We start from the raw sequence: 19,576 nt of genomic DNA on the forward strand, positions 1-19,576 counted from the left end.
TCAGCAATGGCGCCATTTTGGAGAGCGTTATGACCATTATATCATGAGGAGCTCATGTTTAATAAGGCCCTCAAGGTGGCAATGAGCTCAATGCCTGGATAAAATGATAATTTATTTAGCCATCTCAGCTCCGTATTTGTGATTTTCTCTCCTCCGTTATGTTGGGTGGTGTCCCCTTTGAAAGCACATGCACATTTTGACATGCTGCAGTTGTATCACTTGGCCTCAGGCACCCAGATACATCACGGCTTTTCTGACTGTTCAGTGCCATCTACAGCAATGACTAGCCATTAAGTTCATTATTTGCTCTGTAATGTTTCATTATTGCTCAGCTCTATTCACCGTTTGGATATATAGATGAACAGTAATTCACCAGATAAAGTGTTCCGTTACAATGTAACAAATATCACTCATAGGTTCAGCCACCTTGGCCATTCTTTCTGGAACTCCCTCTCTAAATCCCTCCACTTTTAAAGACCTTCTCAAAACCAAACTCTTTGACCAAGCGTTGTCATCCCTCGTAACTTGTTCTCCCCAAGGCTCAGCAACTGTACCTTCCTTAAACTTCTTCTACTTATCTTTTCTGCACCCTCTATAAAGGACACATTGTGTTGCTTTGAGTCAATGATCAATCTCATGGATCCCCTTCAATGCATGTGGGTGCTAAGATTGTTCAACAGACAAAGTCCATTTACGCTTGTGCCAAATTTGGTTCTTGCATACCATTGTATTTGATCTTAGATTAATAGAGGGTGGACAATATGCAAGCAGAAGTAATAAAGCTAATCAGGGACTTTACTGATCCAAAACCATGCATTGTGTGGATCAGAATTTCAGCAAAGGATTCTCACTGTTTACCATTTTGGAATGTGTACTGATGACTGTTTTATATTAGAGTCAAGATGAAATACATGTAGAAAAAAAATTAATCAGTCTCAGGAACATTGGATTAAAAACATTATCTTCATAACATCAGTGTACCTATTTGCCATAACATCTGGTTATTTGCCCTGTCTGATGCTGTCAATGTTCACATGACAACTGCACTGCTCCATATGGAAGCTGAAACCCTCAAATATTGGCCTAAATATAATTTGCAAAGTCCAGTATAAAACAGCTGAATAATGCAATGTGAAATAATCACTTTTTCCATTTGTGTCCTTGACATTTAATGCTGGTAATCTGTGTGAAAAGGAGATCCATTGTGCCAAAAGAAAAATATAATAAAGATGAGTTATTAAATCATCTGACGAACCCAAGGCCTCAAGCTACCGGAAGATAAAGTCTTGGATTTAATTCTCAATTCTCTGTGTGCAATGTTCTGTTCTACAAACTAACTTTGGTCATGGATACTGAGCACTGTGAGAACCAGTGTTCCTTAGACATATTTAAAACACCTCAAAAGCTTAGGCACTTTTTATGCCTAAACTGTTGCTAAATTAACCAAGTAACATGTTTTCAGGTGATATCTTTTTTGGCATAGCGTGTGAGTTATTCTGGCCAACAAAAGAGACACTACATCTGTAATTAAAGAATATGTGTATGTGCCTGTGTGTTTGTTTGTCTGTGCATGTTTGCGGCATGCCTGTGTATATGCATTTGCGTGTATACATGTATGTGTATCTCTGTGCTTCCATTTGTGTGGGGATCTGGGGAACTGAAATATACTCAGCAATCTAAAGTTCTGTAAGATAAACATGAGCTGTAAATGAAATCTGATTACCAGTTACAGTCTGTGCAGTTACTGTAGCTCTGTGCCTCAGCATATGTCCTGCTTTAACACTTACTCTGAATAAATAAGGTCTGACAATAAAAGCAGTCCTTGATGTGGTCATGACCTAGTCCTAATCTCTCATTTAACCTTTGTCATTTTCTCTTAACCAGTATGCTATTGAAATTCTTTGGCTAACAGGCTTTGGAAAAAAATTGCTTTGCACACAAAATTCACATTGATGCTGCAATTACACAAACAACTGAGGTTGTGGTACAAGACTGCTAAATAGAACCTCTTCATGTTCGTGGCCATGTTTGTAAAGAAGGGAAACCCAACCTTACATTACTGGCGATATGCACAATTCCATTTTGTTTTGCACTATTAAAATACAGTGCAATTTAAAACCCATCACACAGAAACTCTGGCAATTGCGAATTACTTAGAAATTGTTGGCACACAAACATTTCTGGTCTTACAATAGCACATAAGAAAGACAAAATGACAACCTTGTAATGGCTTCTACAGTTGTGTTACCCCAACATGACAAACGGACACAATCTGTGAGGGGGAAAAGAAATAATTCATCCAATTTTTGTAATTACAAATGTAAAAATTTTAAACACAATATACACTCAAAAACAGTAGGCTAACAACTTGATTTTGGTGCTATTTGTTTCTGACTTTGGTTAACAGATTAGTATTAATGCACCACTTGGTACCTGACAATGACAGGCACTACTTCAGATGTTGTTCTTGTGTGAAATACAGAGCTCTCTGTAACTCATGAAAGGTGTTTTTTTCAGTCAAATATTTTCACATATTTTACAGTACAAGAAATGTCTATTTGGTTCAGTTTCAGTCTGCTAAAAGACTGGGTGTTGTTTCTTTGTTAAAACTAATGCTACCGCACAATAATGTGTTGTGTTGCTTTTCTCAATAGTAAACTTAACGGGCCGTCTGGAAATGTGTCAACACAGCAGTTTGCAGTCTTTTACTCGCAGGAGATGCGCAAGGACTTTTCCAAAGACGTTTGCTTCACAACTTTTTGTTTTTAAGAGCCTTCTTCAAAAGAGTCTGTGAGCGGTTCCATGGCCAGCCCTGTCGAGGGCTCGGGTTGTTTTAAGCGTTTAACTGTGTTTTTCAGTGCTTGTCTCTTGTTGCAGAACCAAACTCTAACCACCTCCCGATCGTAGTTCAGTTTCTCGGCAATTTCCGTCATTTCCTGCCCTGATGGGTGCGTATTCTTTTCAAAGTGGGCATTTAAGATCTCCAGGGCCTGGGGGGTGAAAGACGTCCGCCGCTTGCGCTTTTTGGAGGGTTCACTGCCGATAAATTCAGTTAGATTCTGCATTCCTGCTCGGTGGCGGGCCTCAGCCTCAGCCATCCACCGCTCAAGAACGGGCTTAATCTTCTGGGCACTTTTAGGGGTGATGTCCAGCTTTTCGAACCTGGCAGGATACAAAAGGCCAGGGTTCAGTTTGGCTGTCAGACTGCTAGCTATAGAGCTCTCTTGGGCATCCTGTGGTAGGAAAAAGTGGCTTCTCAGGATGGTGTGTCTGAGGAAAGTTGAGAAAGAAGAGTCTTACTCTGATGCTCTGCCAGGGTGGGATCCTACTGATTGATTAACCGGCAGAGACACTTAGAATTGGCCCTGCGACGTTACAGGAAGACCATTTGCCAGTAAAAGTTAATCTTAAAAGTATAATTTCATCAATTCACATATAACTTATATCAGCTTTACATCTCTATAACAATTATCAATATTCTAATTCCAAAATTGGCATAAACATAAGCATTTACCAAATTCTTCCAGTTAACAATGTGTCTACATTATCCACAGAAGGTGTTAGTCACACAGCAAATGGCACTATGTCTTATTTTAATTTGAAGAAAAAAAAACACTCGGACAAAAAAAGCAGAACAAAACATTTTGCTTCAAATTACCCATTTTGGTGGGAAGGGGCCTGCTGAGGGCAATGGGCCGCCAACTCAATTGATTCTCTAGACACTGTACAGGCCCTAGGATTCCACCAATAGCAATCAGAATTGGAGCAGAAAGAGGGAACTGTGCTGGGAGCAGCACGGTTCCCAGCTCACAGCACAACCAAACTTTCGGGATGTAGACAGTGGCAGCAGCTATTCGACCAGCTCTTGGAGGTGAGGTCTTGGATTTAGTTTTGGGGAATTAAGCTGGGCAGGTTGAAGGGGTATTAATGGGAAAGCACTTGGGTGCCAGTGACCATAATTCAGTCAGATTCAAGTTGGTTATGGATAAGGACAAGAATAGGCCTGGAATAAAAGTTCCGAATTGGGGAAAAGCTAATTTTGCAAAGTTAAGGAGTGATTTGGCCATGGTGGACTGGAAACAACTACTTGTAGGTAACTCAGTGTCGGAACAGTGGGAGGCATTTAAGGAGGAGATCCGGAAGGCTCAGGCCAAACATGTGCCCTTAAAAGAAAAGGCTAGGAAAAATAATTCTAGAGCCCCTTGGATGTCTAGGGACTTACAGGGGAGGATTAAGCAAAAAAAAGGACGTTTATATCATATCAATGGCTAAATACTATAGAATTTTTAGAGGAATATAAAAAATTAAGAGGCAAAATTAAAAAAGGATATTAGGAATGCTAAGAGAGAGCACGAGAAATTCTTGGCCAGTAAAATTAAGGAAAACCCTAAGATGTTCTTTAAATATATTAAGAGTAAGAGAGTAACTAAAGAAAGGGTAGGGCCTATTAGAGACCATGAGGGTAATCTTTGTGTGGAGGCGGAAGATGTTGGGAGGGTTCTTAACGAATACTTTGCATCTGTTTTCACAAAGGAAAGGAAGAGTGTGATATTCTAGATGAAATAAATATAGTGAGAGGAAGTATTAAGGGTTTTAGCACCTTTGAAAGTAGATAAGTCCCCAGGCCCAGATGAAATGCATCCCAGGCTGTTGAGCGAAGTGAAAGAGGAAATAACAGAGGCCTTGACCATCATTTTCCAGTCCTCTTTGGATCTGGGCATGGTGCCAGAGGTTTGGAGGACTGCTAATGTAGTACCCTTGTTCAAGAAGGGAGAAAGGGATAGGCCGAGTAATTACAGGCATGTCAGCCTAACCTCAGTTATGGGAAAATTATTGGAAAAAATCCTGAAAGACAGGATAAATCTGCATTTGGAAAGGCAAGGATTAATTAGGGACAGTCAGCACGGATTTGTTAAGGGAAGATTGTGTCTGACTAACCTGATTGAATTTTTTGAGGAGGTAACCAAGAGGGTCGATTAGGGTAGTGCATACGATGTAGTATATATGGACTTTAGCAAAGTTTTTGATAAAGTCCCACATGGTAGACTGGTCATGAAGTTAAAGCCCATGGAATACAGGGCAAAGTGTCAAGTTGGATCCAAAATTGGCTTGGAGGTAGGAAGCAAAGGGTAATGATTGATGGATGTTTTTGTGACTGGAAGGATGTTTCCAGTGGGGTTCCGCAGGGCTCAGTACTGGGACCCTTGCTTTTTGTGTTATATATCAACGATTAAGATTTGAATATAGGGAGTATGATTAAGAAGTTTGCAGACGACACTAAAATTGGCTGTGTAGTTAATAATGAAGAGGAAAGTTATGGACTGCAGGAGGATATCAATCTACTGGTCAGGTGGGCAGAGCAGTGGCAAATGGAATTTAATTCAAGGAAGTGTGAGGTGATGCACTTTGGGAGGGCTAATAAGGAAAGGGTATACACATTAAGTGGTAGGCCACTTAATAGTGTAGATGAGCAAAGGAACCTTGGCGTGCTTGTCCACAGATCCCTGAAAGTAGCAGGCCAGGTGGATAAGGTGGTTAAGAAGGCATACGGAATGCTTGCCTTTATTGGCTGAGGCATAGACTATAAGAGCAGGGAGGTTATGCTTAAATTGTATAATACTTTGGTTAGGCCACAGCTGGAGTATTGCATGCAGTTCTGGTCGGCGTATTATTGGAAGGACGTGACTACACTAGAGAAGGTGCAGAGGAGATTTACTAGGCTGCTGCCTGGAATGGAGAATCTTAGTTATGAAGACAGATTGGATAGGCTGGGTTTGTTCTCATTGGAACAGAGGAGGTTGAGATGAGACCTCACTGAGGTGTACAAAATATTGAGGGGCCTGGACATAGTAGATAGCAAGGGTCTATTTCCATTGGTGGAGGGGTATATTACAAGGGGGCATAGTTTTAAGGTGGTTGGTGGAAGGTTTAGAGGGGATTTGAGGGGGACTTCTTTATGCAGAGGGTTGTGGGGATCTGGAACTCGCTGCCTGGAAGAATGGTGGATGCAGAAACCCTCACCACTTTTAAGAGATGGTTGGATGGGCACTTAAATTGCAGCAACCTGCAGGGTTACGGATCTAGAGCTGGTAATTGGGATTCGACTGGATGACCTTTTGTTGGACGAAGCAAATATAATGGTAAGTACTTCAGGGAATAGAATACGGCCAGGGTGATCTCCTGGAATAGTTTCAATCACCTGGATGTGTCGGAGAGGAATTTTCCCAGATTTTTCTCCCTAAAGTGGCCTGGGTTTTTATCTGCTTTTTGCCTCTCCCAGGAAATCACATGGTTCTGGTTGGGGTGGAGCATAAAATGTTTTAGTATAAGGGATGTCGCAGTTGTGGTGAGGCAGGTTGGTTGGGCTGGGTGCTCTTTGCCTTTCCGTCATTGTTCATAGGTTTATATGTAACCTTTAAGGCTGCTGACCAAGGGCCGTGTGGCTCTTTGTCGGCCAGTGCCGACACGATGGGCCGGAATGGCCTCCTTCTGCGCTGTAAATTTCTATGTTTCTATTGTAAAAGGATGTCACACTGCGTGAGAGGCTCTGCTTTTAAAGGCCCTTTTACTGGCATATGCAGAACAGATTTGATCACCTTCTATAAGGTTTTGGATTCTCAAATTAAAATACTATAGATTCAGCAAAATAGAATATTAATGAAACTTTAAAATAAATTAATTGTATTAATACAGTAGTAAGAGTGGAACAGAAGATTTTCAATTCTAGACTAAACATATCTGTATGATTTAAAGCAATGCTGTTTCATTTTTAAAAATTCCATTAAATATCAACCGTAAACCTAAAAAAATGACCACATTTAATTCTGTCGCCAAACATACACTCAAAACAATTTATAAACTGGTAAGGTCCGGCAAAATAGACCTTTTTATCGAGTGTTTATCTTTTGCTTTACATGATAGAATTGAACTGTGGCTACCGGCTGTATTACAGCTGTACTGGGGAAAGTTTTGATCTAATGGGCGGATTAGAATCAGAGAGTTTGTTTGGAGGAGCCACTGCACGTTTAAAATGGAAATAGAATTACAAGGTGAACAACAGTACAGCAAGCGACACTTTAAAGTGAACTCCACTGTAATAATAATTGTAGATAAAATCAGAATGCAGGTCTCATTAAAACGAGTTTATTTTTGAGCCGAGGAAAGTTCTTAAATCACTTCTACACTTGGAATTAGTGAACAAAACTAGTGCATCCTCACAATCATGAACATTGTTATTTTTTTCTCATCCAATGTTCCAGATATAGTTTATCAATGATTTCAACAACAAAAAACTGGACACGTCAGCTTTATCCATCATACAAAGGATGTAAAGAGAGTTCCCGAGTAGGTTTATTAAGAAGGTTTCTCCAATCTCCACAAAGTCCATGTAATTTGCTCACTTCTGGTAGCAATTTGCTCAGATTGAAACAAAGGATAGTTTATCCATGTAAACAGCCGTTTACAAATGTGCCCACAAGAAAGTGAATAACTAAATGAAATTAATGTTTCATCTAGTTTAGACTTGCATAGGGGAAGGACATTACTGTGGATACTTATTGAGAACATCTCTTGATTTATGTCAAAAATACCTCATTTGCTCTTTGGTGCACCATAAGGATTGCAGACTCATGAAGGTAAACTTTGCGAATCTTTGCTCCGACTGCGGAGCCTCGTTAGATGTAAAAGCAAGAACTTGCATTTATAAAGCATCTTTCACAACCTCAGGACATCCCTAAGTGTTTTACACCAATGAAGTACTTTTTTAAAGTGTAGTCACTGTTGTAATGTAGGAAACAGCCAATTTGCGCATAGCAAGGTCCCACAAACAGCAATGAGATAATGACCTGATAATCTGTTTTAGATGTTGGTTGAAGGATAAATATTGGCCAGGACATCGGGAGAACTCCCCTGCTCTTCGAATAGTACCCTAAGATCTTTAACAGCCACCTGACAGGGCAGACGGGTCTCGGTTTCATGTCTTATCTGAAAGACGGCACCTCAGACAGTGCAGCAGTCCCTTACTACTGCACTGATGTATTAGCGTGGATGAAGTGCTCAAGTCTCTGGAGCATAATAATGGAGCTTAGGTCAGAGATGGGCCTATAATGCAATAGGGCTTATACAGCGAACAGTGCTCCTGTTTAATGAGGCTCCAAACCAGCTGCCCCACCTGACAAAATTGGCCCTGCTGTATAAGATTTAGTCCTCTGCACCTTAAGAGAAGACAATCCTGTGGCTGAGGAACGTTTCATTTTAATTCTTGGCTTTATATAAAATGCTTTTCTGATAACAGAATATCTGCCTTCTAACGTCAAAATGCATATCAAATTCAGTTCTATAAATTTCAGTCAGAATATTAAAGAAAATAATTTCTATCAGGTGCCTTTTGCACCATTCTTGCTTTCATCTCTTGTCCTAGGATTTCATTGTTCGTTTTGAAAAAGCAGTGACTTATTTTAGAAATTGCACACAAAGCAAAATTGGTACATTCTATCTTTTATGTTCAACAGGCTGCCATTCAAACCATATGAACAGGGCAAAGAACACACTCTGGGTGGAGGACTTCAATGTCCATCACCAAGAGTGGCTCGGTAGCACTACTACTGACCGAACTGAAGGGCATAGGTACCAGACTGGGCCTGCGGCAGTTGGGGAGAGAACCTCAATGAGGGAAAAACCTACATGACCTCCTCCTCACCAGTCTACCTGTTGAAGATGCATCTGTCCATGACAGTATTGGTAGCAATAACCAAGGCACAGTTCTTGTGGAGACGAAGTCCTGTCTTCACACTGAGGGCGCCCACTGTCGTGTTGTGTGGGACAACCACCGTGCTAAATGGGACAGATTCAGAACCGATCTAGCAGCTCAAAACTGGACATCCATGAGGAGCTCTGAACCATCAGCCGCAGCAGAATTGTATTCCACCACAATCTGTAAACTCATGGCACAGCATATCCCTCATTCTACCATTAACATCAAGCCAGGCGACCAACCCTGGTTCAATGAAGAGTGCAGAAGAGCATGCCAGGAACAGCACCATGAGGTGTCACCTGGTGAAGCTACAACACAGGTCTCATTATAGGCAGTCCCTCGGAATCGAGGAAGGCTTGCTTCCACTCTAAAAATGAATCCTTAGGTGGCTGAACAGTCCAATATGAGAACCACAGTCCCCGTTACAGGTGGGACAGATAGTTGTTGAGGGAAAGGGTGTGTGGGACTGGTTTGCCGCACGCTCTTTCCGCTGCCTGCGCTTGATTTCTGTATGCTCTCAGCGATGAGACTCGAGGAGCTCAGCGCCTTCCCAGATGCACTTCCTCCACTTAGGGCGATCTTTGTATCAGTGGGGATGTTGCACTTTATCAGGGAGGCTTTGAGGGTGTCCTTGTAACATTTCCTCTGTCCACCTTTGGCTCGTTTGCCGTGAGAGAGTTCCGAGTAGAGCGCTTGCTTTGGGAGTCTTGTGTCCGGCATGCGAACAATGTGGCCTGCCCAGCGGAGCTGATCAAGTGTGGTCAGTGCTTCAATGCTGGGGATGTTGGCCTGGTCGAGAACGCTAAAGTTGGTGCGTCTGTCCTCCCAGGGGATTTGTGGGATCTTGTGGAGACATCGTTGGTGGTATTTCTCCAGCAACTTGAGTTGTCTGCTGTACATGGTCCATGTCTCTGAGTCATACAGGAGGGCAGATATTACTGCAGCCCTGTAGACCATGAGCTTGGTGACAGTTTTGAGGGCCTGATCTTCAAACACTCTTTTCCTCAGGCGGCCGAAGGCTGCACTGGAGCACTGGAGGTGGTGTTGAATCTCATCGTCAATGTCTGCTCTTTTTGATAAGAGGCTCCAGAGGTATGGGAAATAGTCCACATTGTCCAGGGCCATGCCTTGGATCTTGATGACTGGGGGCAGTGCTGTGCGGCGAGGACAAGCTGGTGGAGGACTTTTGTCTGCCCACAGTGCTTGGTCTACCCTCCATAACCAGTGCCTGCAAAGAGACGCTCGGTCACTCAACCAGGAAACACCAGGATTGGTTTGATGAGAATGACCAGGAGATCCAAGAGCTAATAGATCGCAAGCGCAGGGCATTTCTGAGCCTTAAACAACAACACAACTCGGGAGAAGCAAGGCAGCATTACAGACGGCTTGAGGTTGAGGTCCAACAAAAAACCCGGGACCTAAAGAACAGGTGGTGGATGGAGAAAGCACAGGAGGTACAGAAGCTGGGTGACAACACAGGTCTACATACATGCTAAACAGCATCACAGCATGCTATAAGCAGAGTTGAGCATTCCCACAACCAACGGATCAGATCGAAGGCGTGCAGTCCTGTCACATCCAGTCATGAATGGTGGTGAACAATTAAACAACTAACGTGAGGAGGAGGCCCCATGAACATCCCCATCCTCAATGATGGCTGAGCCCAGCACGTGAAAGCAAAAGACAAGTGTCGAGTGGATGATCCATCTTAGCCTCCTCCCGAGGTCCCCACCATCACAGAAGCCAATTTGATTCACTCCACGTGATATCAAGAAGCGGTTTACTGCACTGGATGCAGCAAAGGCTATGGGCCCGACAACATCCCGGCTGTTGTGCTGAAGACTTGTGCTCCAGATTTAGCAGCGCCTCTAGCCAAGCTGTTCCAGTACAGCTACAACACTGGCATCGATCCGACAATGTGGAAAATTGCCCAGGTATGTCCTGTCCACAAAAAGCAGGACAAATCCAATCCGGCCAATTATCGCCCATCAGTCTACTCTCAATCATCGGGAAAGTGATGGAAGGTGTCGTCGACAGTGCTATCAAGCGGCACTTCCTCACCAATAACCTGCTCAGCAATGCGCAGTTTGAGTTCCACCAGGCCCACTCAGCTCCTGACCTCATTACAGCCTTGGTCTAAACATGGACAAAAGAGCTGAATTCCAGAGGTGAGGTGAGAGTGACTGCCCTTGACATCAAAGCAGCATTTGACCGGGTGTGGCATCAAGGAGCCCGAGTAAAATTGAAGTCAATAGGAATCAAGGGGAAAAGTCTCCCCTGGCTGGAATCATACCTAGCACAAAGGAAGATGGCTGTGGTTGTTGGAGGCCAATCATCTCAGCCCCAGGACATCGCTGCAGGAGTTCCTCAGGGCAGTATCCTAGGCCCAATCATCTTCAGCTGTTTCATCAATGACCTTCCCTCCATCATAAAGTCAGAGGTGGGGAAATTCATTGATGGTTGCGCAGTGTTCAGTTCCACTCTCAACTCCTCAGAATGAAGCAGCCTGTGCCCGCATACAGCAAGACCTGGATGACATTCAGGCTTGGGCTGATAAGTGGCAAGTAACATTCACGTCACACAAATGCCAGGCAATGACCATCTCCAACAAGAGAGAGTCTAACCACTGTCCCTTGATATTCAACAGCATGACCTGCATCGAATCCCCCACCATCAACTTCCAGGGGGTCACCATTGACCAGAAACTTAACTGAACCAGCCACATAAATACTATGGCCACAAGAGCAAGTCAGAGGCTGGGTATTCTGTAGCGAATGACTCACCTCCTGACTCCTAGGTCGCAAATCAGCCACGATCTCATTGAATGGCGGAACTGGCTTGAGAGGCTCAATGGCCTACTCCTATTTCTATGTTCCTATGTCCCCAAAGCCTTTCTCCCATCTATATGGCACAAGTCAGGAGTGTGATGGAATACTCTCCACTTGCCTGGATGAGTGCAGCTCTAACAACACTCAAAAAGCTCGACACCATCCAGGACAAAGCAGCCCACTTGATTGGCACCCCATCCGTCACCTTAAACATTAACTCCCTCCACCACCAGCGCAGCGTGGCTGCAGTGTGTACCATCTACAGGATCCACTGCAACAACTCGCTAAGGTTTCTTCGACAGCTCCTAAACCCACATCCTCTACCACCTAGAAGGACAAGGACAGCAGGAGCATGGGAACACCATCACCTCCGTTCCCCTTCAAGTCACACACCATCCTGACTTGGAAGTATATCGCCATTCCTTCATCAATGCTGGGTCAAAATCCTGGAACCCGCTCCCTAACAGCATTGTGGGAGTACCTTCACCACATGGACTGCAGCGGTTCAAGAAGGCAGCTCACCACCACCTTCTCACACGCAATTAGGGATGGGCAATAAATGTTGGCCTTGCCAGTGATGCTCACATCCCAGGAATGAATTAAAAAAAAACATAGGAACAGGAGTAGGCCATTCATCCCCTCAAATCTGCTCCGCCCTTCAATTACAACACAGCTGATCTGTACCTTAACTCCTTTCCCCACCTTAGTTCCATATCCCTTAATATACTTGCCTAACCAAAATCTATCAATGTCAGTTTTGAAATTTTCAATTGGCCCTGCCTCAACAGCTTTTTGAGTGAGAGAGTACCAGATTTTCACTACCCTCTGTGTGAAGAAGTGCTTCCTGACATCAGCCCTGAACAGCTAAGGTCTAATTTTAAGGTTATTCCACCTATGTAAACTAGAGGTGATTCAAAACTCGGCTGCCCATATCCTAACTCACACCAAGCCCCGCACAAGCCCCGATGCTCGCTGACCTACATTAGCTGCCGGTTAAGCCACGCCTCAATTTTAAAATTCTCATCCTTATTTTCAAATGGCCTCCCTATCCTATCGCCCCTCCCTATCTCTGTAATTGCCTCCAGCTCAACAACCTTCCGAGATGTTTGGGCTCCTCTAAATCTGCCCTCCTGATTATAAACGCTCAACCATTGGTTGTCGTGTTTTCTGCTGCCTAGGCGCCAAGCTCTGGAATTCCCTGCCGAAACCTCTCCTGTGCTAATTTCTACTTATGCAGTTGTGTCAAATTTTTATCACATATTACTCCTGTGAAGCACCTTGGGACATTTCACTGTGTTAAAGGTGCTATATAAATACAAGTTGCTGTTTTTATTTTGGACTCCCTCACCAAAGGAAATAGTTTCTCTCTATCTACTACATCATATCCTTTAATCATCTTAAACATCTCAAATAGATCATCCCTTAATCTTCTATACTCGAGGGAATACAAAACAAGTTTATGCAAGCTGTCCTCATAATTTAACCCTCTGAACTATGCAGTTTGGCATCTGTCATAGGTCTGAGAGATGAGATTCTCTCTGGTTCCCTCTGTGAAATCTAATGTAAACTCTGCTGCCTGAATGCTAATTTGTACCAAGTTCCATTTACCCACCACCTCTGTGCTTGCTGACCTACATTGTCTCCTGGGCCACCAAGGCCTTGATTTTAAAATTCTCATCCTTGCTTTCAAGTCCCTCCATGGTCTTGCCCTTTCCTAGTTCTAAAATTATGAAGGGTTCTGATGGCGTGAATAGGGAATGGCCTTTTCCTCTGGTTGGGGAGTCAGAGAAAAGGGGTCAGCAATTTAAAATTGTCACTAAGAGTGAGGAGAGAGGTGAAGAGAAATTAATGAGTTTAAGAGAGCTGCCACAGGGAATGGTTGAGGCAGAAACGGTTGCATTTTTTCAGGGAAAAATGGATAAATATTTGAAGCAGAGGAAAATACAGGATTATGGGGAAAGAGCAGGGCAGTGGGATTGTTTTTAGCTTGCTCTGGCAAGAGTGGGCACAGGTACAATGGGCTGAATGACCTCCTTCTGTGCTGTAATACTTGAGGCTTGTTGATCTTAATGAATGAGATGGATGGACCATTTTCAATGTGTATAATTCTGCAACTCTGACATTGTTGATGTGAGTGTGTACAGTTTCAGCACAGCAGCAACTTTACCTTATGTTTTACAAAGTGAAAAGAAGCAGATTCTGAGCATTATCACTGGAAGAACGAAGGCGGAAATGCAGACATTTTTTCACGTAGGGGAGTTATAGGAACAAAGAATGCTTAACCACAAATGATGCTTCAAAAGAGAATTGAATGTATACTTGAAAAGGAAAAACATGCAGGACAATGGAGAAAGAGTGAGGATGTGGGACTAATTTGATAACTCTTTCAAAAAGCTGGCACAGGCACGATGGACCGAGCAGCCTCCTTATATGCTGTACGATTCTATGATTCCATGATTGAGGCAGAGACTGTAATGACATTTAAAAATGAATTGAATAAGTATTTGAAAAGGAAGAATATATAAGGATACAGAGAAAGAGCAGGCTAATGAGATTAGTGTAGACAGTTCCAGTTGAAGAGTTGGTGATGGGCTTAGCCTACTTGCGTACTGTAATCCTGATTTTAACGCAGGGCGGGTAGGTGATAATGTTAACCCCTGCCTCTGACGTCGCCAGTGCAAGGCCGGGCAATTTTAACATTCGTACCTAATTTGTGTGCTTCTGTTCAGTTTCCCATCTGAAATCATCGTGAAGTGGTAGCTGGCTGGCAGGTGGGGGCAGGAGGCCATCACGGCACTGAGGTAAGTCGCGGGGAGGGGGTTTTGGGAGGGCCTCGCGATGAGTGGTGATGGGGAGCGGGAGGAGTCTGGAGCAGGGGAGGCCTAAACTTCCCTGTGGGGCCTGGAAAAGCACTCCTGCTCCTCCTGGCCCCTCAAGGAAAGTATAAAATAGTAACAAATCACTGACCTCTTTGAGTCTCTTCTGGCCCCGTCTGCTCTTTCCCCTGAGTTAACCTGGTGGGAAAGCCACAACCACTTCTCTGCTCAGGCCCAGGAATAAAGTAGCAGTCAGGGCCACAATGCTGCCCTCTTGCCTGCTCAGAAGAGCAGGTTAAAATCGTAGATTGCAGGAAGAGAACGGGATGTTGGCAGCTGACTCCCAGGAGCAATTCTATCTGCCTGCCTGTCTGGTTTATGCTGGGCGGGTTAAAATCGTCCCTGTTAGGGGTCTAAAGTTGAACCGTGTCTTTTTCTTTACAAACTTGCTTTTTAGCTTAACTGGGCAGGGTAGGTAAACTGCAAAATATCTCATGTGTTGGCTTGATTCTAAAACATCCCAGATGTGTGAAATTGGCTATCCATAAGAACATAAGAACATAAGAATTAGGAACAGGAGTAGGCCATCTAGCCCCTCGAGCCTGCTCCGCCATTCAACAAGATCATGGCTGATCTGGCCGTGGACTCAGCTCCACTTACCCGCCCGCTCCCCATAACCCTTAATTCCCTTATTGGTTAAAAATCTATCTATCTGTGATTTGAATACATTCAATGAGCTAGCCTCAACTGCTTCCTTGGGCAGAGAATTCCACAGATTCACAACCCTCTGGGAGAAGAAATTCCTTCTCAACTTGGTTTTAAATTGGCTCCCCCGTATTTTGAGGTTGTGCCCCCTAGTTCTAGTCTCCCCGACCAGTGGAACCAACCTCTCTGCCTCTATCTTGTCTATCCCTTTCATTATTTTAAATGTTTCGATAAGATCACCTCTCATCCTTCTGAACTCCAACGAGTAAAGACCCAGTCTACTCAATCTATCATCATAAGGTAGCCCCCTCATATCCATTCTAATCTTACACACACTTTGCAGACTTTCCAATATATAACTTCCAGCTCCAGAATCTGCATTTCCTTCAGCTACTCATTCACTTGTTTTCTGGATGAGAAGGTGCATGGAAGTGGAGAGCACTTGTTCAGTCACAGTATTGCGTAAATCGATGAATTTTTTTGAATAATTCTCATTCTATCTACTTGATTGTGATCTTCAAACTGTAGCATTTCCCAGTAGAACAGTGCGGCCGAACTGAACCATTTTTTTTGAATGGAATGGCCTGCGATCAGCTCTGTGACTCCCTCTTATAGTGTTCAGCAATCTGCCAGTCTATCAAATGATGATTCCTGAAGGTCTGAACCTTTGGCTATTTCCCTCTTAAAAGGTGACCGCACTGATATCAGTGCCAATTTGTGGGATGACTGGATGCTGCACTTGATATCATTGTTGCTCATGCACGAAGGTGACTTCAGTACTACATAGTTCTTTGTACAATCACTAAAACTGGCTCTGCACTATAGCCTAGTGAGCCTCACATTAATAGCCAATATCACTACTTTGACTAGTCGGTTTAATCCACCAAACAACTCAGTTAAGAAAGAGAGAAGCTACTTGAACATCACAAACAAGACATGAAGTGTCCTGTTTTGATGCCTCAGCAAATAGAGTGGGTAATTTTGGCAATGATGTAAAATAGGCGATATCAGATTGGCCGCCGATAACACAGATGAAGTAAATGGAAAGGAAAATCGAACAAGCTGTATGATGGTTGACATGTATAACGGGTGAGCTCTATAGGTGCGAAGTGTATAACGGGCGAGGTGTATAGGTGTGAGATGTATAACAGGCGAGGTGTATAGGTGCAAAGTGTATTATGTGGAAGGTGTATAACCTGCGGCGTGTATTACGGTGTACGTATAACAGGTAGTGTGTATAATGGGCTGGTGTAGAACGGGCGGGGTGTATAACAGGCAGGGTGTATAACAGGCGGGGTGTATAACGAGCGGGTGTATAACAGGTGGGTATATAACGAGCGGGGTGTATAACGGACGGATGTATAACATGCCAGGGTGTATAACGGGTGGGTGTATAACATGCCAGGGTGTATAATGGATGGGTGTATAACGGGTGGGTGTATAATAGGCAGTGTGCATAACGGGCGGGTGTATGATAGGCGGGTGTATAACCGGTGGGGTGTATAACAGGCGGGATGTAGAATGGGAGGGCGTGTATAACGGGCAGGGTGTATAATGGGTGGGTGTATAACGGGCGGGTATTTAACGGGTGGTGTGTATAATGAACGGGGTGTGAAACATGCGGGGTTTGTAATGGGGGGGTGTATAAACGGCGGGTGTATAACGGGCGGGTGTACAATGGGTGGGTGTAAAATGGACAGGGTATTTTAATGGCCGGGTGTATAACATGCCAGAGTGTATAATGGGTGGGCGTATAACGGGCAGGGTGTATAACGGGTGGGGTGTATAACGGGCGGATGTATAACATGCCAGGGTGTATAACGGGTGGGTGTATAACATGCCAGGGTGTATAACGGATGGATGTATAATGGGTGGGTGTATAATAGGCAGTGTGTACAATGGGCGGGTGTATAATAGGCGGGTGTATAACCAGTGGGGTGCATAACAGGCAGGATGTAGAATGGGAGGCCGTGTATAACGGGCAGGGTGTATAATGGGCGGGTGTATAACGGACGGGGTGTATAATGGGCGGGTGTATAATGGGTGGGTGTATACCGGATGGGGTGTATAACGGGCGGGTGTATAACGGGCGGGTATTTAACGGGTGGTGTGTATAATGAGCGGGGTGTGAAACGTGCGGGGTTTGTAATTGGGGGGTGTATAAACGGCGGGTGTATAACAGGCGGGTGTATAATGGATGGGTGTAAAATGGACAGGGTGTTTTAATGGGCAGGTGTATAACGTGCGGGTGTATAACATGCCAGAGTGTATAATGGGTGGGCATATAATGGTCAGGGTGTATAACGGGCAGAGTGTATAACGGGCGGGATGTATAACTGGTCGGGTGTATAACAGACAGGGTGTTTTAATGGGCAGGTGTATAACGGGCGGATGTATAATGGACAGGGTGTATAATGGGCGGGTGGTATAACAGGTAGGGTGTATAACGGGCGGGGTGTATAATGGGCGGGGTGTATAACGGACGGGGTGTATAACGGGCGAGATGTATAACAGGCGGGATATATAACGGGCGGGTGTATAACAGACAGGGTGTATAACGGGCGGGATGTATAACACACGGGATATATAACGGGCGGGTGTATAACAGACAGGGTGTATTATGGGCGGGTGCTTAACGAATGGGGTTATCGGCGAAAGATAAAATTACTCCTACAGACAATTGTTCAATTCTACAATGATCACACATTATTCAAAGAGGCTTCCCCCACTAAGAAATGAGCTCCCAAGTTGTTGGTGTTAATAGACTCTAAAGATAGGTAACATGGAGCCACATGGCCACATATAAAATTAGAATCTAGGTGCCCATTAATTTGCAGAGATTTCGATGTTCTGGATCAAGATTTATCCATCAACGCGGCAACAGTGCTAAGAAGAAACCATTCCAAACCTCCTGGCCCACAAAATTCAAAAATCAAACCAGCAAATAGGTATGTGTAAGTATGACTTGGTTATCTGGTCTCTGAGGGCCAGATTGATAGGATTTGGGGGCTCATGTGGTCTACAGGCGCAGTTTGGACTTCCCTGCTCTAAGTGGAGGGAAGGAGGAGGGGTGCGAAGGTAGGGGAAACGACATTATAAAGGGAGCAATTTTACAATGCACATTCGGGCAATTTTAACCCTACGCGCCTGGCAGAAACATGAGGGGAAGGCTGTTAAATTGGCCCAGCTTACTTACCCACCGGAAAGCCGACAAGATTTCACCATTTGGGATTTTAACCTGCTCTACTGTGCAGGCGGCAAGGACAATCACCCAAACCCGGCGGGACCCTTCTCTACATATGCATTTCAGGTCTCGGTCGATCATCTAGACCCAACTGCAATTTTAACTGGTGGACTGAGAGGGGGAGCCGCTGTGGTTTTCCTGCCAGGTGAAGACAGTAGGAAGAGGAGCTGAGACCAGAAGAGGTCTAAACAGGTAAGTAGGAACACTGCTTTGGGCCCCTCAAGAAAAGCTTAAGCCTCCCTGCCCCACATTCCCCCTCCTTCCCAAATGTAACACTCCCATGAGATGGCTGTAGAAGCCGTCCCACTACCTTGTGTTGTCTGTGGACTGACTCTGAGCCATGCCATTTTCACAGTCCGGGGGTTAAATCAGCTGGGGGTTTAAATAAGGCCCGAAGGTTAAATAGCCCATGCCTCAATTTCTTGTCCAGCGTCCACCCACGTAAAACCTGACTGGATTTAAAATCAGGGCCAGAGAATCAGAAGATTGTAATATATTACATTTTATTTCAAAGCACATCTTTCACAATTGGTTTCCTTGACATATTTTCATTTCTCCTATAGATATATATGGACAATTTGTTCTTTCTTGCTCTGGGTTCTTGCAAACCCCCAACTGCCTCGAATATGGCCCTCCTTTAGCCATATTTCTTGAGCTGTTGATTTGCTCAACCACTCCCTCATCTCTGCCTTTGATTCTCTTGTCCCCAACAAAACCTTTACTGTCCCTATCTCAGTCGCTCCCCTGGGATGGAACCATTTCTTCCCTCAAGTCCGAGAGCTGCAGACTTTAACATATCTAGAATGCAACTGGCTTAGCCACCCATCACCTGATGAGATAAGTGACTTGAGTTGCTTGTCACTGCCTTCACCTGGCATTAACAGAGTAGCAACGACCTCAAAATGGGGTCAATAACACCAGCGATGTGGTCGGTTCCATTTTGAAAAAGGCTTACCTGTTTCAGGTGATAGGCCCCTTTTAATATGGAACGTCATAAGAACATAAGAAATAGGAGCAGGAGTAGGCCATACGGCCCCTCGAGCCTGATTACCATTTTAGGTCGAAACTGGGTGGCCGATGGATAGGCCTGCCAACTCTGGTTGGACAAATTCCTGGAGGTTCCATCACATGGCCTCCAGCCTGCAACTGTCTCGCCTGGTCAAACAGCCTTTTGTCCCATCTGCAATATTTTTATAACTAATAAACAAACATAGTTAACAAGAAAATAACA

The 19,576-nt window shown here is 44.2% G+C and overlaps 1 protein-coding gene across 1 annotated transcript in view; it reads right to left on the reverse strand.

Moving 5' to 3' along the window:
* Positions 1-2,657: 2,657 nt before the first annotated feature.
* The window catches only part of pou6f2 (POU class 6 homeobox 2), an 868,195-nt gene continuing 851,276 nt past the window's right edge, over positions 2,658-19,576 (reverse strand). The window contains exon 10 of the mRNA XM_070874822.1: positions 2,658-3,270. Coding sequence (XP_070730923.1) covers positions 2,766-3,270 — 505 coding nt within the window. The 3' untranslated portion in view covers positions 2,658-2,765. The remainder of the gene's footprint in view (positions 3,271-19,576) is intronic.

Source organism: Pristiophorus japonicus, chromosome 1 (assembly GCF_044704955.1).
Source record: "Pristiophorus japonicus isolate sPriJap1 chromosome 1, sPriJap1.hap1, whole genome shotgun sequence".
Lineage (NCBI taxonomy): Eukaryota > Metazoa > Chordata > Chondrichthyes > Pristiophoridae > Pristiophorus > Pristiophorus japonicus.